This window comes from Anas platyrhynchos, chromosome 1 (genome assembly GCF_047663525.1).
Source record: "Anas platyrhynchos isolate ZD024472 breed Pekin duck chromosome 1, IASCAAS_PekinDuck_T2T, whole genome shotgun sequence".
NCBI classification, from domain to species: Eukaryota; Metazoa; Chordata; class Aves; order Anseriformes; family Anatidae; genus Anas; species Anas platyrhynchos.
In genome coordinates, this window is record NC_092587.1 from 57,382,617 (window position 1) to 57,406,416 (window position 23,800).

Here is a 23,800-nt window from a genome sequence, read left to right on the forward strand (position 1 = left end):
AAACTGCTCTAGTTAACTCTCTCTCACCCTCTGCCCCCATCTCCTTGGAGCCTCTCCACTCCATATAAATAATTACATATGAACTGAGCTAGAGAGAATGAGAGTATGCAGTCCGGTGGTTAGGAAGTTCCCTGGAGATAAAAGGAAGCTGCAGATTCAAGTTCTTGCTCCGTCTGATTTGAAGCTGATTTCAATTAAGTATTCATTGGACAAAAGAGAAACGGCCCGTATAGCTCGGCGGTCAGGGAACCGCTCCAAATCAGAGCAAGGACGTGAACCTGGGGACGTACTTCCCCGGGAAGCCTCCTAACCCCTGGCAGATCAATTGGCTCTCACACGTGACGTACTAGTGGGAGGAAGGCTGAAGCACTCAGCCAGGTCTGGGGGAGTTGCCTCTTTGTGGGCCTTTGCTCTGAAAGGAAACCCATCGGAGGGCAGGAGTCCAGACAGTATGCTAGAGTCATCATGCAAACTGATGTACAAGCATGCCCCTTCCCCTCAGCCCCATCATGCAGGCCCCCACACAGACTCTCTCCCACCAGGATATGAGGAAGCTGAGAGGTTGACATCAGGCATCTCCAGAGTAGGACTCGTTCTCTGCTTTCCCACAATTCCCCTACCAACTTAAGAAGGCTTTCTGCTGATATTACAGTTGAAACATATATTCTCTCAACAAGTTCCAGAGAAGCATCATTTCCAGGTGGAAAAGTTGATCTTGGTATATCCTGGACTATATGGGATAGATCCAACACTAGTAAAGAACAGTAAAATTATCAATCATAACGTGGGAAATGGAGAAATACTTGACAAATGTTTCTGTTTCAGATTCAGAAGGAAGCAGAATGATATATTCAGAGCCTAACTTAATACTTACTGTTCCACTGGCAATTAGGGATGATGTTAAACAGCAGTCATTAATAACATTTGTAAACCTGCAGGACTTGATTACAGTCCTGGTGAAGATTGCCAGCTTGGCTGACAGAAGTAGCTGCAAAAAGGAAAAATATTTAGACCTTTTAAGGTGTATAACTCACTCCCACATAACCATCCATTAATGTTAAATGGCTTAAAAGCTGGTTAATGAATGGATTTCTGAAAGTAATTTTAGCAGAACAGCTATCATTCAGGGAGGCTGGAATGTAGGAGGGCTCTATTCTTGGTGCCAACTACTGCTATCAATGACATCTATACCAACAGTGCAGACAAAAACAAAAACAAATGCGGTAGAAACAAAACCAAAACCACTGTGGTAGGAGTTTTAGACAGCATAAAGGGGATATAGGGTGATAAAAATGATGTGGGGAACAAGTCTGTTATAAGGATTAATTCCTTGACAATTGCAATACTCGCATTTTCAGAACCAAATGCAAGCTCATACATCTTACAACAAAGGCTTTATGTCACCCTTTTAGCTCTGAACCAGCAACTCAGATATAATTAACTTTGAAACAACTTCATGTGCACATTAGATAATCAGTTGAACGTGGCCCTCCAGAGCAATTCCAAACGTTAGATAAATAAGCAGGGGAGTTTGAAAGAGTCAGTATATAGCTCTAGCGAGAATATTGCTGAAATAACGCATGCAGTTCTGGCATCCAAACTTTACAGAGTGTATTCAAAATTTGGAAAGCATTCAGAAAAGAGCTACAGGAATGACCTGTGGTCTGGAAAATCAGACTGAGACTAAGGAAGTTTAATCTGATTTATCCCAGAGAAGTCTAAGAGGTAATATGATCACAGCTCATAGATACCTGGATGGTAGAGTAACTAGCATAACCGTGAGAGGGATTTTTAACTGTAGGTGTCATATATAGTGTAAAAGGCATAATGAAATACACTAGGTAGAATCCAAAGCTGGACAAACTCCAAGTAGCAACAGGGCATGAATTTTCTTTAAAATGTGAAGGGTGCAATAATTGAATATGAAGAACTGAATTCTCTATACCATGCAGTCTCAAGAAAAGGCTAAAAAGCCGTCCATTACCATGGACAGAAAAAATCATGAGGTGCTGCAGTGAAGTTTGCAGATGTTTCACACAGGAGGTCAGACTAATAGCTATAACCTATTCTGGTTTCAAAAATCTCTGAATGTGAGGATATAATTGTCTCATTTTTCTCTTCCTAGTGCAGGATGGTAACCAACTTTACTACAAAAATTCCTACATCAGTACTGGACAGTCTGGGGACATAATTATGTACAGAGAACACCGTTAAATATCCACTGTTAAAAATAACTTTGAAGGACTTTTAGCTTTATTACTGTAATCTAAATAAGGGTTCCTGCTACATTCTGCAAAAAGGCATCACTTATCTTCATGTAATAACATGGAGATGTTGGGACTTCAGAATATTAAGTCTAGAGTGAACTATACTGATTGTGAGTTTAAGAAGGCTAAAAGAAATAGCACAGGGAAGAAAAAAAAAAAAAAAAAAAAAGAAGAAAGAAAGAGAAAAAGAAAAAAAAAAAAAAGTATTTTTAAAAGAGGAATATTGCTCTAGCTTTTGGAACATATATAATGCAGTATGAGGGAAAACTCTCATGGAACTGTTCCAGAGTAAAAGCTTTGAGATTTGGGGCAATTCTACCCAAAACTTTGCTGCAGAAAGCTTATGGGAAAGCATGGAGCACTGGAATTAATCTGACATTACTGCATGGAGAATAACATAACACAGTACTGGTGTCCTCAGAATTGCACTGTATTTATATAAATAAATACTAATATGTACCTTAGGTATCATGGTTTATAATCTTAAAACAGTGATATCAGTTTAGACAAGATACTATGTGTGATGGACTAAAATTGGTCTTCTGTACAGAAAGCAGAGAGAAGTCCCACAGCGGCTCTTACAGCAAGCTCTTCAGGAGCCAGCTGACCAATACTGTCTGCAAGAAATTTTCTCCCATGATTTCCCTATCGGTGAGCTAGTAGCCAAAGCAGAAACAAAGGTGTCAATGGTCTAATCCATGTTCTACAATAACAAAAGCCCTTGATCTCATTAGTCAAAGCCCTGACCCCACAACAGATGCCATGCCAACACATCCAGTATGGACTGGCAGTTAGGACACGAAAAGCTTGAAACACTTGAAACAGCAGTCTGACAGCAAAGGTACCACTCATTCCTTTCTTAGAGTCCATCAGACCCTCATATATAGATTAGGGAAAATCACACTGTACAATAGCCCCACTTATACGTAAACTTCTGCCTTTCTTTTATATGTTACAGACAGGATACCTGTCTTCATGTGACACTGAATCTCAGGGGCAAGTCTTCACCTTGTCTTTCAGCTCACCTATGAGTTTAAGAATATTTTCCCTTTGATTTCACATGTATAAAAAGCTTCCTGTGCATTTTGTGCAGCTCTGCATAGGTAGATCCAAAGCAGACCTGGGGCTGTAAAGCAAACCCTTAGTCCTATGGACTAGATCTCCACAACATCCAAGCAGCAGCACAAGGTACAAAGAGACTGCTAGGCCATAGAGTAAAAAGTCATTGCTCTTAAACTGACAGAAATCTGGAATTGCTTCTGTGTCTTTATTATTACTATTTATTGTATTGCACTGCAAAGCCTCACAAAGGGATTAGCACTTCAGCACACTTGGCACTGTACAGTCAAATACTTTCCTTATTAATTACATTATGTGATCCTCCTCTGCCCCGTCCACCTCTCAGTAATGACCCAGCTTAGCACCTGTGAAGGGCAAATTTCAGACTGTTCTGTGAAACTTTGAAATAGAAAATCTTTTTATTGTGAGATGTGACAACGTGAATGTTCAAGACTGAAAATTTCAATGTACCATAGCAATGTAACCTGAACAATGTTTTTGTAGCATTTATTATTACTGGAGACATATATCTGTTAGGAGGCTGCCTTTCTGCATTATTGTTCTCTTCTATATCAGCACATCGCCATGTCATGGTCCTGTAGTTGCTCTTAAAGAAAAAAGGGAAAAACAAATATATATTCTTTGCAGGACTCAATGGAGGATGAACAATTGTCTGCATGATCAGCTTGAACATTGCAGAGCCAAAATAATGAAACAAGCACATGGTTTGACAGCAATATCCATACAGATGTTACGTAAAGGCAGGATCTCTGCCCATGCCACCCGTGCAGTGGAACAAGGAGGCCTGGCACCACCGAGCCCAGCAGCGCGATGCAGCGCCTCCAGGCCACCTGAATGCTGGCAGATACACGGTCCCACCCTCCCAAGAGATGAGGACAGGCAGCCAGGGCTCGTGAGAGCGATGTTTCCTCCGGCTGGGAAACACTCCTTGCAGCAAAGCCTGTCTGGAGACGCAGTGCCACATGCAGCACAGCGCCGTGGCTTCCCTCCAGCTCGGGGCCGCCACGCAGCTGGCGTCGCCTGCAGCGGGAGCGGGGCCTGGGCCGCAGACGGAAGCGGGAGACGGGGCTTGAGAGCACGAGTCCTGCCCTGACAGCATCTGACTAGACAGGTCTGGTTACAGCAGCTGAAGATCTGATCCGCGACACACAAATCCTGTATGAACAATATAAAAATGGAAAGCATCCTGTGCTCGGGGAACATCTGTTGAGGCGGTGAAAACCCCTTGGAGTGCATCATTCTGGGTGAATCAGCACGGCTGAGACGGCTGTTCAGCTGCCTGAGTGGCTGATTGCATTTTTTCCCAGCTTCGCTGTGTGCCATCGTGAAGATTTATTAACCGCAGCCCTGCACAATTCCAGGAGGTGCGGTTATCAGGAAGTACTTGACTCCCCAGCACTGTTACTGGGCTTTGCACGGCATAAATTACAACGTGTGCGCTGATCTGCAGATAAGCAGACCCTCCGTTATGCCTTGCTGTACTGAAATTGTCATTCCTAACTGGGTTCCTGTGTTGGTTCTGAAAGCACAGAATAAGACGAGACTCTTCACTGGCGTAAATTAACATCGCCCTGTCAAAGTCAGTGATGCAATGCTCACTGAGCATCTGGCCCAGTTTCAAAACTCTCTGGATGAAAACTGTTCGGTGTCAAGAACTTGTAGGCCTGATAGTCCTCATAATTAAGCTGAAAGCCTTAGTGGGGTTTGTCTTAGCCCTCACTATGTTTCTGCAATGCCTGTAGATGGGGAGAACAAACTTTGATCTTTTGACGCATCCTCTAATGAATTAGAATTGTGGCCGCTTGACACAGGATGAGTATTAAGAGCATAACTGTGTTTATGAAATTAAGTCGAGATAAAATTAAAAACCTATCCCAGGAACCTTAAGACAAGTTCTGGAGGCTCTATTTCTTCTGCAGCTCTCCTGTAGCTATGCCATCCCAGGGCTGCCCAGTTAAAAATCACAATCCTATTTTTTTCTCTGTCTAGGCAAGGTAATGGTTCCCAAATGGATTTCTCAATTGATACAAGGTGAACATAGTGCCAGGCCTATGTGTAGGTCAGCTGACCCGTATTGCGTTTTTATGCATATTGAAAAGTTAGCAGCAAATTAAAACAAAAATGTGCTCATAACAAATACTTCAGCAGAAAATTTCAGAGCACCTGAAGACTTCAGGATATCCTCTTTGACTAAAAATATCAGTTTTCATTTTATTTCTGTGGAGAAAAAATATATATTAAGACACTTGAATATGGTAGACACTTCAGAGGTACTGAAATATTACAGAAAGTCCAATTCTCTGTCAAAGTTGAAAGTTATGAAGCACAATGTTGATTGTCTCCACCTGGATAAACCTAGAAAAAGAAATTTTCTGTGCCACTGCTTTCTTACACATACCTAAGCAGTAGCCATTTTATGAGCATGGATATAGAACTAGGATGTAAGCCAGGATTCAAGGCATGAAAGTATTAATCTAGTCTAGCTCTGAACATTGCTGCAAATCCCAACATCTTGAAAGAGAAGTCTACTAAATTTTGCAGAACATTTTTCTCCTTCTGGCCTAACCTCTAGTTACAACCCTGGCTTTGTTTAGAGCAGATGACAAGAAAAGATGTTTCTCATCCTCTTCAGAAAATACCAATTTCTAACTCTCTAAGCAAAAGATTCCCATTAGCAGCCAGTTGGTCGGTGACTCAGGACATAGAAGACATGGAAATGTGCTGCTCTTGAAGAGACTAATCTTGATTTCTTAACACCAAAAATAGCAGAATGTAAAACACCCCGTCTACCAGTTCTTGAGTATTTGCTCCAGCATGCAGAATAAACTGGTACCCAAGTAAAATCTGGAAATACAGGCAACTGCAGCTTGAATAAATTTTGAAATCAAAACTATAATTTTGCTGAGAGTATTTTATAAATGTCTCTTTGCTCTTTGAAACCAGATTCTGGCTCCTCATCATACCTAATGAAACAGTGGTTACAGCACGCAACTGAGAGCCTTGTTTTCATATCCCCTACTTGGTCCTAACCACCCAGCTGAGCATCGAGTGTTCTGTTACAAACACCCTATGAATCCAGCGTAAGCAGTTAGGTTTGAAAATACTGATATTTGGAAACATGTGCTGCTTTTATAGCCTTGCTACTGGGATAGACCAAAAAACCAAGACCTAAACATCTCCAGATTCTCGAGAAGAAAACAGAAAAGGGAACAACATAGTTTTTAACAGCCAGAGGATGACCAAGGAACCAGTAAATGAAGAGGACTTTTTCCCTCCATATGCTGCAGAAGCATCACTTGGCACAAGACAACACGACTAAGTTGCTGATGTACAAAATCATATCTTGGGGCAGAACTATCAGCCACACTTAAGGACAGTCTCTTCTGCCCCTGTCCCTTCTCTCCTCAGTTCAAAGGGAGCTATTTGAGTGACATCCTTTGGCACGAATGTGCATCATTCAGCTGACCGTAATCTTGATGTCCTCATTCAAGAAGAACTCGGTTCTTGGCAGTTTTATCTGAGTTAGTGTTAAACATATGCTAAATAGAAATGGAATAAAAATATTAGGTTGTCAACTCATAACAATAAGTTGCTGCACTTTGGCATATAATAAAATTCAAATTAATGGAAAATGGTAAAAAGTCTACAGGATAGTCATCTATCAAACTGACAAACACCACCACTTTAAGTATAGTTAACCTAATCTATACTGCCTAATGCAGCTTGAATAATGAGACTTCTCAGCCTGAGGGACGGGTCTCTAGGCCCTCGTATCACCTCCCTCCTAGCACTTCTATTCCTGACAGCAATATGTTGAAGACAAATACTTGCTTGCATCACTACCTTTCAGTCAGAATCTTAGGCACAGAAATGGAATAAAGATTACCAATGTGTTTATTTTCATCTCACTGTAAGGATCGTATCTTCCCAAAGTTTTGCATTACTGCTCAGCATGGCAAGGCAGGATGTAACAAGTAACTCTTGCAGCAGTGTAAATGTGTTACTGTCATGCCATTAAATTGTCGTGTTTTTATGCCATATTTCCAAAATAAAACTTGATTGGTTACAAATCACAAAACCAACAGAAGATGCTTGCTATTAAATCACTGTGGGGAGAAAGGAATTAGTCTCAGAACTGTGTATTTTCAAAGACAGTTCCTGCAAAGAAACAACTTTCAAACTAAACTTTATTAAATTTAGTGTTTGAATACTTTTCCCTTTGGTAAAGACCTTTTATCCATTAACACTGGAAAACAGCCCTTCATGGGATTCATTCCAAATCAAATTTAGGAGAGAAGCAGGGATAGTGTGCTCACAGACACATATGTGCAATTAAACGAGTACATGCTCTCATAACAAAGAGCCAACTCAATTACCTCCCAAGTATAAAGCTTACAAAGGGGCAGATGTGATCTCTATTCCAGAAGGTTTACCGAGCAAACATGAGAGAAAGAATGTGGAAGAAATTTATGTGAAAGCAAATACTTCATACCTTATAAAATCCCCATTGGCTGATTACAAAAATCTCTTGGAAATGCCAATTAGTCAGGTGTCTCTTTGTCCTTTTTAATTCTCCTACCCTTATTAAATCAATATATCAGACAACTTAATGGCTCCCCGAAGTCTAGGTCAAACAGAGAGGCAAGAGGAGGTAGAATGAAAGACTGTGCTTAATTTTGTGCCATGATCTAACTGTGGGTGAGGAGAGAAGGAATAATTTAGCTTGATTAAATAACTAAATATACAGTGCCTTGAAAGGAAAATTGTCCTTCACTCACAGAACTATCAAGGCAATCCCTGACCAAAAACCATTACCACTGCAGCTTGCAAAGTTGCAGCAAATTCTCTTCAGAGGCATTCTGTTTTGTCTGCCCTGCACATTGGGTCCTTTACCTCTTCTCTGATACCTCCACATGCAGAAAAACCATAAGGCTGAGTCAGAACCTTGACTGCACCCAAAACACTGTCTACCTCAACAGGCAAAACAAGAACATGCTGGCCACAAACTTCTGTTTCTCTAAGTCCTTTCCAGCAAGTGTATGAACGCTGATTGTGGCAGACAAAGGACGGAAGTCATTGGAGACCTTGGTAGACCATAGTAGTCAGGTTCAGAGATACTTCAGAATTTGTCTGCTCTGGAATACCATATTTTATATGGACAGTTGTATCAATGGAACAAAACCACTCTGACTGGGGAGGCTAAAAAGAAGGAGCATCAATCTTTTCCACAGGAAAGTTGGGAAAGACAAAGTCTGAGTTGGAATAAGCTGATACAGTTCTACTCACCATGAAGGAGATGCTAACAGCTTGCACCAGCTGAAGACCTGGCTTAGGATGAATATTACAAGCCACTTCTACCTTTTTAAATGATGGTTATGGGTCCAGCTAAGAACGGAATTATCTGCTGAATATGCAGTATTCATCTAATGTGATTAGATACGACTTTAGAGCAGAAAATCTCCCAAATTAAACACTTCAGTTTGGTATCTAAAGAGGGGATGAAATGAATTTCAAACCTAATCATACCAAATCCTTGTTTCCCATCTCCTCAACACTACTTATATTCTTGCTAAGAAAGCAGAGCTTCCCCAACCCAAAGATCAGACTCTTAGGGAGCACAATTTTAAAAAAAAAAAAAAAAGTGTAAAAATAAGTCTATGCATTTCTGGGAGCCTAGATTGGATTCCTACTGTTTCTCAGTAATATCCCTTATGCCTCAGAGTAATATGATATGAAAATATTTAGAGGACCCTGAGAGAACAAGAAGTGGGAGTATGCTAATTTGTGAACTTTTATCTTAACACTCGCTATTGACTAAAAGCGGAGAGGGAAAGCAGAAGCAGTACTGTGGTAAAAGGGCAAAGAAAAGAACAGAAAGAAGGAATAAATGCAGAAAATCTTTCCCTTGATTTTAGAGATCAACCACTAATTCAGCCAGAGCACACAAATGGACAAGAAAGATGGGAAGACCAAGGGAGGAAGAGACAGGAGGAGGAATCATGACTCTGCACGTTTCTTTGAACATGAAGAATAGCACCACTAGACACAAGAGTTAGAGCAGGGCTGCTATCAAAAAGGGGAATTTTTCCAATTTTTAGAAAGTTATTCTTATAATACTCCTGTTGTGCAAATAAATAGTGTCATCTTCAGTCTCAAAATGAGTACAGTAAGATCCAAAGTGATCCAGGCAGTGTTTTTAAAGGCCGACTAAATCCTTCAGAATGCAATCCATACTAAAAATCATCAGTTTTTCAAGGAAGCTTGTGTGTATAGCTTTTACTGTGCTGGTATGTTTGCCTACTGGAAAAAGAAGTATTCAGCAAAAAATTGATTAATTTCCAATTAATCTAGAACAGCTCTTCCATCTCCCCAATTGTTTTCACAATGAAATCATTAAGGAGATGAATGCCTTTACTACACTGACTAACATGGTTAATTCAGCAATGGTTTGGATAGCTTGTTTCTTAAATTATTGAAATGAAAAATAAGCACTGAAAATTAAATCAAAAAAGACAAATGTTTCATTTACAGAATGATATGAATACAGCTCTTTGAATAACTAGAAATTGATTTCATGGATCTATACACTTACCAGAACAGTACCTTGTAAAGCAAAAGTGATTTTTTCACTAAGAACATTAAAAAATGGGAATTATTTTTAAATAATTTAAATATATATATATGCTTTGTACAAAAGGGAATGTCAGTAAATAGTTCTTGCTGCCATTTTCATCTCCGTGACTTCAGTCTGACTTGCACATGCTCTGTAAAACTGTGGCAAATGGACTTGATTAACAGTTTTCAGTGTACGTGGATGGATGTGGCCTGGTTCATGTTTATGCAAGTCCATGATATCTAGCACTACGTTTGGTCTGTACATTTTCTAACATTTTGCATGCTTATGACATACACCGAACAAGGTAATGCAGACTTCTCTCACTGAAAATACCTCAAAGTGGTTTGTATTACTTATTCAACCAGACCAACCAATATTCCCACGGAAGAACAACAGTTACTTCTTTTCTAATATTGTTGGCTATCAGAACTTTAATGTGTGTGGCATACTGAAAATGAGAGCAATGTCAGTGCTTAGAGAGTTTCAGCTGCCAAAATAAAACCCTACACCTGCACAATCCTAAGACAGTGAGGCTCCACACCTTGAGGGGATCCTTCTCCATGGCAGAGTTTCCTGGATCAGGGCCATTGCTTATATTATACCCATCGACTGAAAATTCCTGAATTCTTCAGCTTTGCCTTCTACGAGTTGCAGCAGTGCATGAGTCATTTTACCTCATACCTAACATGTCATTTCCCATCATATATTGAGTACGCGCAACCACACAAAGAAGAAGCAAAACCAGAGCTATTTCTTATCTCACAACTGTGTTTATTTTGAGCTAATCAGTCATACTGACATCTGCTTGGCCTTAATCCTGATTTTGTTAATAACCCATTTGGGCAAATCTGTTCTGTGAAAGACCATGGCTTACTGCACCACTGAAGACTGACAAATGCGTTTTAGGAGCCAGTAATGCTTTAGGATAAGCCCACCTTGGAACTCCAGTAATTTTCCAATAAATGTTGTCCATGAATGAGCTCATGAACCTCCAGTACAAAGACCAACTTTATCTCTAGGGTCAAAGTCATACAGCAGGCAAGTTTCCAAGTAGGAAAACAATGCAACCTCCTCCATCTCCAAGATCTTCCTCCAAATCTCCACTGCTGCTTAAAAAAATGGTCCACCCTTTGAAGTGAGCCCTTGAAATACTGCGGTTATTTAATTATTCTGTTTCTTGTCTCCTGGTAATTCTCCTATATCCTTGCTACAACATTGATTCATATTTCTGAAGGCCAGAGCAGACCAGACTGATCATCTGGTCTGTCCTCTTGCATAACACACACCACAGCATTTCACCCTCTGATCTCTGAATCAAGCCTTGTACCTTGTGGGAGATCCAGGCTATCTTGATTTTGTCTCCACATGCTGGAGATTTTACCACATCCTCGGTTAGCCGAGGATTCCAGACATTTGTTGTCTTTGCGGTTAAGACATTCAAGTTTCATTTCCAATTTGGATTTTTCTGGATTTTTCACTTTCCAAGACTTATGTCCTGCTGTGCTCAAGGCACAAGAGCCCTTTGGTATCCTATCCTTCACCGCATGCAGAGACTTCATCCTGAGACCCAGGGGCCCTCTCAGTCTCCTGCTCAGATAAAGTCACCACCTGGAGTTCCTCATGTCTCCAGCTGTCAGTAGTGGATTTAACACCAAATTCACTCCGTTAATTCCTCTCTGATGTCTCTGCAAGTTCTCAGCCTTTGTTCTGAGGGCAGAGACCAGTGCAGGAGGCAGCAGGACTGGGCAGGGTGGGACACATCTGCTCCCGAGCAGACACAGCCCAGCCTCAACTCCCTGTCCTAGCCCGGCTGAGACCTCACACCACAGCTGCTTGCTCACCCGATTAACAGCACTTTGTCACCACTTCCCAGGACACACTACTTCCTCACCCAGTACACACAGTTTGCAATGTTTATTCCTTGTCTGCCTAATCTCTTGTTCCTCCTCTTAACAAGCATGTTTCTCGCACTGCCGGGCTTCCTGAACAATGCAGGCTGTGTCACCCTGAGTATGCCTTCGGCTATTTATTTCTTCAGGAAATGCCACATCACCTGGAAACTTCGCATTTTCCCTCTTCCAAAATAAAGCTTATGGTAACGAATTCTTTACTACTGTCAACTTCCTTACGTCCTTGAGAGACTCCATCAGCAAATGCTGTCCAAAGAGAGACATCTTGAGAAGCCTGTACTAATCAGCTCTAAGGGCTGCCACAGCCATGGGGATGTGACTATTATGGGTGTGCTTCACAGGAGAGACACAGGAATGGATATGTGAAAAATATAGGAATTAAAGAGTTCAGCACAACTGTTTGTATTCCTATCTAGATACTTGGTTTTCTTTTGTCCTGCAGTGTGGCATGTCCTGCCTGAGGACCCGTGGTAATCCTGTGAAATGTCGCAGGGATTCAGCCCATCCTGCAGTCCCTCTTCCAGCCGAGGTGCTGGCAGAGTCTCTTGCTCCAAGCCAGATGCCTGCTTTCCAGAAACTCCCCAGACCTTAACAATGCCGAGGTCTTTATCCCTCAGCTAATTTGGCTGAAATTAGCCAACCACTTCAAAAGTTCTGGAGGGGAGGAGGAATGACTCGCAGGCAGGCAGACAGACAGACACTTAGGCAGATGGACAGTCACAGGCTAGAAAGAGGGAAGAGAAATCATTTGTGTTGTGGGAGTTTACACTCAGTGACCTCAGTGATCTTTTGCTCCTCTACTTTACAGTATCTGCTGCACAGCCACTGGCTGTTCATCCTTGATTTACATTGACACTAATTTTACCAGCATTTGTAGCCTCTTGGCAGTCATTTGTCTAAGATTTCTGTCTTACCCCTATTCCTGGTAAATTCATATTACAGTAACCACTGAGAAAAGCTGTGAAAAATGGCTACCTAACGTACTCAGGCTCCATCTGTTACTCCCAGCAAGTCCCAGGAAAGTACTGACAGGCTTAATTTGCTCTGAGAGGCCACTGAAATCAGGGAGAATCAGCTGAAGCAGCCCACGCCCTGTGAGCCTGCAAGACCAGGAAGCATTCAAGGGGCCTTGTTCTGGACCATGCACGCTATGCCAAGCACAGCCCTGGAGACATGGCAGCATGCCAATGCCAAAATCAGTGTATAAAGGCCTCAGGGTGCCAGGAACAGCCACCTCCACCAGTCAGGGCTGCAGTTATGCCCAGGATCCCTGTCTCTCCCTTCTGGCCAGGGCAGGGGTGGTCTGCCAGCACCAGGATAACAAGGGCTGACTGCAGCAAGAGGCAGAGAAACAATGCCCATTAGGTGTCAGGTGTGCTCTGTCAGGGTAATTAGTGCAGCCAAAACACCACGAGCACAAATCAGACTGCATACCAAGGGTATCACATGAGGCCTCCTCTATCAGCCCATTGTGAATTTGCCACTCTCATGGGAAAAATTAAAGGGTCCGGGGCAGCAGACAGTCTGTTTGCAAGCTACAGAAATAGTGAGTGGCTGATGTCTGGGCTCAGGAAAGGAAATTCCTGTCCGTGTTTAGAAGAACAACACACATACACATACAAATAAAAAACAGGAAGGCATGCGTTGCCGTAGACTTTGATAGCGGCCCAAGGGAAACGGTGTAACCCGGTAGAAGCAGCAAACAAGGCATCCACTTGGACACCACCATCAGGACTGTGAAGAAGCAGATTGCTTTGACAGACAAGTCTCAGATCTGCTCTGTCACAGGTCCAGCACAGCAGCCCAGAGCTGACTGTAACAAATGCAGGGGACAAGGCCCTGGGAGAGACCCAGACAGGTCAAACAGCTCGAGACCTCTCAGTGACAGAAGAGGTTGCAAGCTGTCAGTGTCCTGTTGGCTGAGAGAGACGCATATCTGGAGCCTTTACAGCCCCTATCTTTTGGCCTGGGATCCCATCTGTGTTCAGATATATTAATCTCCCTTTGAGAGGGAATTGGGTGATATGTGCATACTCACAAGACCCTGCAAAGATCCTGGCCCAGACACATTTATCACATTATAAAAGACCTGTAGAAGTGCCAGTTTTGGTGAGTACTATGTAATGTGGTTCCAACCACAGAGACTTTATTTTTCCACCGTGATGAGGACCAGAATCTCTCTTAAACAAAATAAATAAAAATTAAAACTAAAAAAAAAAAAAAAAAAAAGGAGAAGGGTCAAGGGCCTGCAAATCATACTGACCCATCAAACCAATTTCTTTAATTAATTGAACTACAAGCATAAAGCTTTTTTTTTTTGCTTTTTTTTTTTTGCTTTCTTTTTTTTTTTTCCCCTAAGATATTTGCTACTAGACTGGAGGGCACCCTGCTCCATTTAGCAAAGACCAGAACAGATTCACAAAGTCTTGCCAGGCCTCAGACATTATGTGATCTGAATGCAATTTCTCCACCCAGTCAACAAAACACTCTATTTTTATTAATTTCATAAGAAGCTAGTAGGGAGGGAGGGAAGGAGGAAGAAGGGAGGGGAGGAAATGCCCTTTGACCAAGCAGAATGCCAGAGCTCAGTGAATTGTTACTAGCACAATATGCTAAAACTAAAGCTGGACCATGTCTTTTCATTTCACAGCAAACCTAGCCTTAGGACTGGAAAACAAGATTTCTGTTCCACTGGGCTGGCACAACAGCATTAGAGAACTTAAGGCAGGAAATGAAGAAGAAATTACTAATGAGATGTCAGGGGAATATAGAGTAAAGCCTCGTTCCTTTACAAAAGAAGAGAGTTAGGACAATAGCTCTGCCCCTGCACATCACTAGCTTGTCTGCTGGAACACTCGAGCCAGGACCAGCCCTCCTGGCTGGCCAGACCACCATGGCAGCCCCCTCCCATGGACAAACTCCTTGGGTACATAGGGGAGGGCAACGGTGAGCACAAGAGAAGTGTCTGGTGTCCGCCGGGACCCTTCATGCTCTCCACATTATGTTGCCTCACTGAACCCTAGTGAAAGAATGTCTGTGAGCAGACCAGAGGCTACTTGGCAAAGTGAGCTCTGTGCATCCAAGCAACCTTGCCACAAGCATTTCTCTTGTGCCTGGTATCCCAATCTCTTCCCAGCTCTGCAGCTCACTACAACTTTTCAACAGAGGCCAGGAGGAACAGGGGTTACACCTACTGAGTAACTGCCCAACAAACTATTTATTAGAGAACTTGTTGCTGAACTGTCATGTTCCCAAAAATGAAAGCAGTAACTCCTGAAGCACACAGGAGGCAGACCAGCCTGATACAGGGCATTACCAAGAAAATCTCCACTATGGAAGATCACTTTTAGAGGAAACATAATATTTAATAGTGTTTCTGGAGCAAAAGGCTTAAATAGGATATACGCATCAGTCCTGAAAGTATTATAAGATGTCAGGAAGATTAGAGCATGGTGGCTGATTTTTTAATTGTATCTAATGCTTGAAACTCCATTGCGGGAGAAAATGATGATAGGCTCCAGTAAAATCCTCACTGAGCAAACTTGTCCTGCAGCAAATTGGATTCCATTCCTGGACCCAGCTTACCAGAAGATGTGAAGAAGAGTGGAGTGTGCACTTCATCCTGTCATATTCAGTACAATGCAAGTTGTGTATTTATCTCTGTCTTTCCTGTCATTTGCCTCTGGTATAAAAGAGCCATACTGACTGAAGATGAAAATGCTTTTCTTCAAGTTAAGTATTTTGGTTCTTGGTGTGGGGTCACTGGGTGAAATGTAATAGCCTACACTATGCAGGAGGCTATTAGATCTAACTGTTCTTTTTCACCTTAAATTTGCTGGACCCTTCACCTCTGATTACATCTATATGGGACAAAGAAGGAGCTATGGAGAGAGATTCCAGGCAGCTCAGTTTTGAAAAAAAAAAAAAAAAAATCCACATTAACATTTCACCTACTAAAAACAGTCTAGCATTATACCTGTGTATTGCAAAAGGCAAACTCTCTGTAAATGATAGTTCATACATGATAATGTGCTCCCCTTTTGTCCAGACCCTCAAGCTTTCTCTCCTGGGAGATTCCTAGCTGATAGCTGTTGCCACAGGTTTACTCTTCATTGATGAAGTGTACAAAAGGGATTTCAAATACCATAAACCACCTCCTTGGAACCTATTCCTTGGAGCAGGCAGCTTATGCTGCTTGCCAACACTTTTGTCCAGCATGGAGAGCGTTCAGTGGGTGCTAAAACTTAATATCTAGTAGGTGGTTTTGTTTGTTTACTGATTTGTTTTGTTTGTTTCTTTGTTGTTTGTTTTTTTATCCTGCATGAAAGATTTTGCTATGAAGTTCTTCACTGAACTGCTTTCCTCTTTGATGTAAGATAGATGAGTTCGCCAAAATTTGCCAGTAAATACTGAGCCCAGAAAAACTGCATTTCTGTTGGTCAATCTTGTTTTTTATTTGTTAAATTCTGCTCATGTAGGTTACAGTAGCTATTGAATAACTTCAAGACTCTGCAGACACAGACTAATCAAAAGCTTATTGAAATCTGTCAGAAGCTTCTTACTGATGCCTTGGGCCCCTATCACACCCTATTTAATTACATGCTGTTTGGAAGATTCAAAGCCAGCTTGCAAGGAGAAAGCAAGAATGCACCTGGATAAAGAAACACATAAGCTGTATATTTTTCTTCCTTCTGTCCTTGCATCATATTCATTTGTTAACGGTTAAAATATTTTTGCCGTCCCTGAAATCCCACATTCTGTGTTGCTTAATTTTTTTAACTATATGGTACAGCCAGGTGGTGAACCAATAACATTTTTCACCTCAGTTGACACAATTAAACACTATGATTTTCAACCACCAAGAAAAGTTGGCTGGTTGAGTAAGGGCAGTTTGACAACTGAGATATTTATGTACAGCCAAAATGAGATAGTGCCCTATATTTTAAACAGTTCAAGTCAGAGGAGAAAAATGTAAAATTGGTTCCTAGATAATAGTGCCTAATCTCTGTTTTTATGGCACATTGCTGTGCAATTAAGGTTGGCCCATGAAAGCTGTGCATGAGCACACTCAAATTGCTGAATGGCCTCATAGATTGCAGGAAGGAAAATAAATATTCTACTGTTTATACTTTCAGAAGTAAAATCTTTGAGATAAACAGTGTGTCAGGCTGACAGGTGTGACTTCTTTAGCCTTCTGCCTGATGAATTTTTCATTCACAGCAGAGGCTGATAGCCTAAAACTGTTGATGGAAAAAAACCACTGTTCAGATTTTGATAGGAATATGAATGTCTGGGTCTTAGCAAGGTCTGACTTCTGTGCAGAGAATTACAGACACTGCTTCACAGGCACGAGGGAAGGACTGCACTGCAGCTGTGCTGCATCGGCCTGGTGTTTCACTCATGGTGCAGCAATACAAGGGGAAGGCGTTTTGTGAAGTGAGTTGCTCATATACATCTCCCCCATGATACTTGGAGAACAAAAGGGGTTCTCAGAGGCTTCTTGTGGGTGCCCACAAGAAAAAAGTGCACAAACTGCCCAAAGCCATGCATAACCATGCCATTTTTCATTTTGGCAAGTTCCTCACCTGCCAAAATGTTGCCCAGATCTTTGTGGAGCTACTACTTGTAGACATGCAGCAGGAGCATTAATATTATCTCCTTCTGGCTGGCTGTGCTTGGGTTGTCCAGGGTTTCTGCTTAGGTCAGCCCCAGTCTAAGGAGGACTGAAATATGGGTGGAGAGAAATGGAACTGAATTAAATTCAAAGAGAAGAAAATGATGAGCAGTGATCATCTAGGCAAGCAAGAAAGGCTGCAATCTCCAGGCTAACCAAATGTGAAAAAGGCTTGCTGAGCTTCTGCCAGTGTATGGAAATTCCAAGAACAACAAGTTAATCCAATAAGATCCAATAAGACATTAAGATTGAGAAGCAGAGAGACAAATTGTGTTCATACTCCATGAAAATACAGAGCAATTGTAAGTCCTATAAACTCCGCAAGATTATTTTTCCTGTCCAAGAAAATCACTCCTGTCTCATATGGCTTGAATTTAAACCAACTAGCTTAAATCCTGGACCTTAACTCAATCACTGAGAAAATAAAGAGAAGGTAGGATCAAAGTTCAAAGCAAAGCGGTGGGGCAGAGGATGGCACTGGGCACAGGGATGGCGTGGCTGGCAGACTCAGTCCCCCTGCCGTCTGGTCTTGCACCTTACAAAGCTGTAACAGCAGGAACCCAAGGGGAACCCTGCCTCTGCTCCAAGTTTCTGAAGGGCCATTGCACTCCAGAGGGTTTATCAGTGGTCAGTGGCCACGTGCAGATGCATGACAACTCAGAGATGTCATTTTGTACTGACAAGCATGTGAGAGTGTTTGAGTAGAGGAGGAAGGAAATATATGCATAACCCACCAGTGCTTCTCTTATGCAAAGCTTTCTATTACATATTAGCAGTCTTCCCAGCTGTTTCAGGCATAGATCATTTCAAGTTTTTCAGAGTAATTATCTCCACAGTCCCTTTTCCCCTCTGGACCAGCTGATTTATAAAGTGATGGCAAGACTGCACTCCATCAGGACGCGTAGCAGCAAGGGAGAGATGAAAACTTACTCTAAAACCTTTATCGTTTTAGGTGGTAAATTATAAACATTTCTGGGGAAAGGCAAGAAGACTGGAAAGCTCTGAGCATGACTTAAATGTAAAACAATGGGAAAATCAGGGCTAGGCTATGACTAAATTGCACAGGAGTCTAGACCACACACACACAAATACGTGAAACAGTTCAAAGATGAAGACACAGTGTGGTTTTTTTCAACCCCACACATGATAACGGAGAGGATCAACTCTCCCCCTAGAAGTTCATATCTATTCAGAAAAGTGACTTTGTGAAAAACTTGCTTGCTGTGAGTGTTCACTACCTACCATGTTTACTCCAGCGACAGTATGTGTAGTTTGCTTCAGCCACTGGAGTCACGAGAGTCAATTCCAGAGTGCAAAGAAAAGGAGATTGCAACCAAGAACAGTAAGGGACCAGCAGACTCTTAACTGCCAGTGGTGATGCTCCACTAGCATGGCTGACAGCTGTAACTATAGGGAATAGAGCAGAAATCCTTTAGCCTCCTCCATTTACCACGTTTAATCTGAGCTTCTGAGCTTAGCAATGCCCAGTCAACACAGAACTTTACACTACAGTTGTTAGTTTTAGTTGGTTTTTTTGTTTGTTTGTTTGTTTGTTTTTGTTTTTTCCCAGAAGACCTGCTATCCTCTCCACAGCACAAAACAAGGCATTTTTAGCACTTCTAGAAGGGTATGTATTTTTTGTTTTCTTGATTAAGAGTAAGCTCTGCTTTCCTCTTCCTGCTTGAACTTTTCTAAAGATGAGTCTACATAATATCTCCTTTGTTTGCTTATTTCCTTAAATAAATAAATAGTAAATAACCAGGAGGAAAGAGGTGATGCATTTCTGTAAGGTAATTTGTGTAAGAAATACTATATTATAAATTTACATGCATGGAATACTCACATAAAAAGGCAAAAGTTCTGCTTAAAGGCCCGTGCCACCAGGAAATGAAGTCATGGTGTTTGTTACTTACATTTCCCAAAATAAGCAAATGGGAGGGATGTTGAGAGTGGGGGACAAGTGAAGACCCTGTTTGGCTTCGCAGAGCCGGGGAGCACCCAGCTGAGCAGGATCGGGGGAGAGGAGTTTGCAGCCGGGCTGAGGCACGGCTGGCAGCGCTGCCTTTCCCTGCTGCCGTAAGGGCGTTTCCAAGAGGTCTGAAAGCCAAAACTTGGCAGGCAATATGAGAGCTGGATGGAAATGGAGAAGTACTGGGGATTAAAAATGATCACTTTCCAGAAATAAAAACAAAACCCAGCCACCAATTTTTCCCTTGCATAGCAGGATACATGAGGATACCAGTAAATATCGAGAGTGTGATACTCCCACTCACTCCCCCATTCATGCTCACTCGCAGTGGTTTCCTCACCATTTATCAGAGGGAAAAGGCAGAAGTTTTATTTACAGAGTGATATAAATAACAAAGCCTGAAAGGAGGAGTGTGATGCCCAGCTCTGCAGCAGTGACAACAGCAACCCGGCGGGCTGTCAGGCACACTCCTCTATCTGCAAACAGCGCAGGGATCCAACGCGGCGCTACCAGAGGCTGCAGCCACACACCACCAAGGCAGGCACAGAGCACAGCCTTCTCCATAAATAACGGTACTCCATCCAAGTGCTATTATTAAATTCTTTCATGGGTGATGCAAGCCGTCCTCAGGAATAAATAGTCTGGTACGCGATTGTGGAGGATGGTTTTGTAGGGAGGCAGTTCAAAGAAAACATGACCCGCACCAGATTAGGCTTGGGCAATTCAGAGGAAACTATGAAATAGCACATGCATTTTTCAAAGTTGCATTAAACACTTTCCAAAATCCCAACATCTGACTATTTGTATTCTTTCATGCGATGCTATGTAACCCCTAGCCTTAGATTCCAGCAACTGAAGGCACTTAAGTCTTGCACCGAATGGTTACAGCTCCACCAAAATCCCACCCAGCGCCCAGTCAGAGCTGAACAGGGGAACATGGCCAGTCGAGGCTAACTCAGATCCCACTAGGTCCAGCCAAGGACTGTTCTCCCATAAAGCACAAAGCACAAGTTTGCCAAAGTGCTGGTGTGCAGTCCAAACCAACACTCAGACAAAAACAATCTCAAAATAGAATTAAGGTCCTAATTATATCTCCCTTGAATATTACTAGAATGTTACAGTTGTTAAAAATAGGCCTTTTCAAAAAAAACAATCAAGACATTTCCAAGGACTTCAGCCACCAGCTCCTCTCTCCTGAGCATTCCTAGTCCACGTTCTTTGCCTTTACCAACTGCTGTTGGTCCTCAGTCACAAGAACACACCTCAACCCTCCCAGAACAGAAGACGTATTGATAAGTAGTGCCTGCTCATACACAGGAAGTTTTGTAAATCTGATCTCTTATCTGGGTTCTGAGCTTCCTGAGAAAGAGGCTCAAGTCACATAAATCACATTGGGCCCCTAACCTTTTTTTTTTTTCCTTTTTTTTTTTTTTTTTTCCAAATTCCTCTCATCTGGGGGGATTTAGGCAGCACCAACCAACTCTGTGGCTCACCATGTAAATACATTGTCTACACTTTGCTCTGTCCCCTTTGTCCCAGCATGTCTGTCAGGAAGAGGACTTCTTTGTTAAAAACTTTTACAGTCTCTAGGGTCTCCTTCATGTTACTCAAACAAATCACAAATCAATTTCTCTTTTATCTGTGTGTAATGACACTTAAGTAATTCATTTTTCTTTGATGTCCCCTTGCACTAACGTAAGAGGGAAAGAAGCCTTCTATGAATGCAAGGGCAGTTCCCATGATTCAGGACAGTTTGCCTTTTTTCCTTGAGTCCTCTCACTTCATAGCACTTGCATTGTACCCATAAGACTCTTACAGGAGTGAAGGTAGGGGAATGACAGTAAGGAATGGATAGTGCCATGGCCAAGTGCCGCTGGGGAGATATTCAGATGCTATAATCTCTAGAGCCTCTACTGGAGAGAACAGAAAGCAAGGGATTTCTCTCTCCACATTTGTCTTTCCACGGGTAACAGAGGAATTACCCTAATGGTACTTGAAGTAGTGTCAGTATTTCACTTGAGGAGGAAACCGGATCAAAGAAAAGGTAATGATTTACTTGGAGGCACGGTAAGGGTAAGAGCATGTGCAATTCAGAGGCATCAGACAGGCATTCAACACTGTATCATGCAGGCTCTCTAACTCATTGGTTCATGAACCCCAGTGGCACAGGGAATATTTTACAACACTTCTGTCCCTTCCCTGATACAGCTTGAGAGCTATGTAGTAGCTTGATCTCAAAGCTGTGTCAATGCAAACATCTGTTAAAGAAAAATTAAGAAAAGACCAGCTGCGTACAGGATAAACAACACAAACTTTATCATCTCTGTTTTTTCCTCTACTAATATTCTGTTTATTCACAGAACTACTTTATTTCATTGGTAACTGGTGTTCAGCTGGTCTCAGTCTATACAAACTCTCTTCTTCCAATGGCATGATGCTGATCTGCGCCAGCGATGGATCAAGCCCCACATGGAGGACACATCCTGTATTTCCTGTTTTCTGGCCCTTGATCTCGCTGTTATTATTTGTCAGAGGTTTGCCAGAGGTGGCCTGTTTCCCACGTAACATCTTCAAAGTCAGGCTGGGTTACTACTTGATGGAAGATGCCTAACACGTATATTGCCAGTCCTCACCTTCTCCTTCACGTACATCTTCCACCTGATCAGCCACTCAGTGCCATGCCCATAAGTCTTCCATGGGACGTGATGCTTCCACGGAGGCACTGGAGCTTGTTCACGCAGCAGCAGAGGGCTGGGAAGGCAGTGGCTGACAAACAAGAAACACTCTTCCCCTCAGGTGGCCTGCTTCTCCCTCGCCAGCCGCACTCTGCGGAGCAAAGTAGCTGAAAAACCAGCTGTCCTGCCAAAAAGGACAGAAGAGCTTCTCGCGGGCAGCGCAACTGCTTTTATTTATTTATTTTTCTTATTTACCACACTCTAGTCACTAGCTTGGTTTTCCTTAATCTTACAAATCGCCTGCCAAGGACACAGAGCATCTGGCTTTCTTCAGCAAATAAACTGTTTGCCATGTGTCTGCTGTCCAAAAAGACATGCTGCCCCCGAGTTACAATCCTGAAAAGGACTCTTGTCAACATGTTTTATCAACTAATAATAATAATACAAAAAAAAAAAACCCTCCTGTGTTTTTCTCGCAGCTATTTATAAAATGTCTCCAGAAGCCAGACAGTGAATCAGCCTCCTTATCCAACTTTTGTTTCTACCAATGCAAATGCTCTCAGATTTGTTATTGGAGGGCTGTTCAAGAACAGCTGGGCTGCTGGCATTCAAGCTATTCCTTTTTTAAGGGGTTTTGTTCTGAGTACAAAGAGGCAGATTCAGAGATCATTCATGGACTTAAAGTCAAGCATATACTTAATTACTTTGCTGCACTGAAGCCTAAAGCATTTGCATTGAAGCAAAACCATACAAAAGCAGCCTTTCCAAACAAGCATGCACAAATGTCTGCTACAGGCTGAATCTTTGCAGAGCTGGCGTGGTGGTAGCAGAAAGGAGGTTGTAAATTCCCCCCTGGTAAGCAGGAGTGAGTCAAAGTAGTTAATGAGTAAAGCTGGCGTGAAGACTGTACACACAGCTCTCTTTTGGAAGGTGGCTGGGGCAGAAGGTGGGGGGAATTGTGCCCTCCGAGATTTCCACACGTGGGCTGACAGCACAGCTCATGCTCAGGCAGAGAGTAGGGGTTGGGAATTTTCACCTATGTGCCATCACACATACATGCTACTCCTGGCAATAAAAATCCACTAGAAAAACAGCACACCTCCATCCTTCCATCTTCTCTTCTCCCAGGCAACTGGGCCTGCATTTGCCCAGGTTACTACATGCTCAAAAGAGCAAATGTTCCCATTGCATTTAGTGAGGCTATTGCAGGGAACTGCTCAGCCATGAATTTGCCATGAACAAGATGGGTGTGCTAGAGTGTAACAAGAACCGTTGCTAAGTCTCATGAAATGCTGTACAAGGATCTGATCCAACCCACGCTGAAGTCAGGGCAAAGACTCCCACAGATTTAAATGGGTATTAGATCAAGACCTCAGACTTGTAAAATCTTCAGGGCAGGGGCCATGACTTTATTACAATGCACAGTGTGCACTTAATATGCTCTCTAAGTAATAATAAATAAGAACTTGGAGGTAATTTGATGGGGGGTGGGGAATAAGTTTCCTAAGCTTTCCAAAGAGCCTTGTTATCCCAGCATACCAATGTATTCTACCAAAGCTGTGCTAATCTTTTTAAATATCTTCATACAAAGACTGTAAAATCCTAGTTG

At 42.3% G+C, this 23,800-nt stretch overlaps 1 protein-coding gene across 10 annotated transcripts in view; it reads right to left on the reverse strand.

Moving 5' to 3' along the window:
* C1H12orf75 (chromosome 1 C12orf75 homolog) overlaps window positions 1-23,800 on the reverse strand; it is a 219,219-nt gene that overhangs the window by 116,449 nt on the left and 78,970 nt on the right. Inside the window, exon 7 of one of the 10 annotated variants that reach the window (XM_038165918.2) lies at window positions 3,749-3,933. The exons of 8 other annotated variants lie outside the window; for them this stretch is intronic. In XM_038165918.2, coding sequence (XP_038021846.2) covers window positions 3,915-3,933 — 19 coding nt within the window. In that variant the 3' untranslated portion in view covers window positions 3,749-3,914. Of the gene's footprint in view, window positions 1-3,748; window positions 3,934-21,822; window positions 22,343-23,800 lie in introns of those variants that run through there. One more of the 10 variants, XM_038165912.2, reaches the window with a different exon arrangement.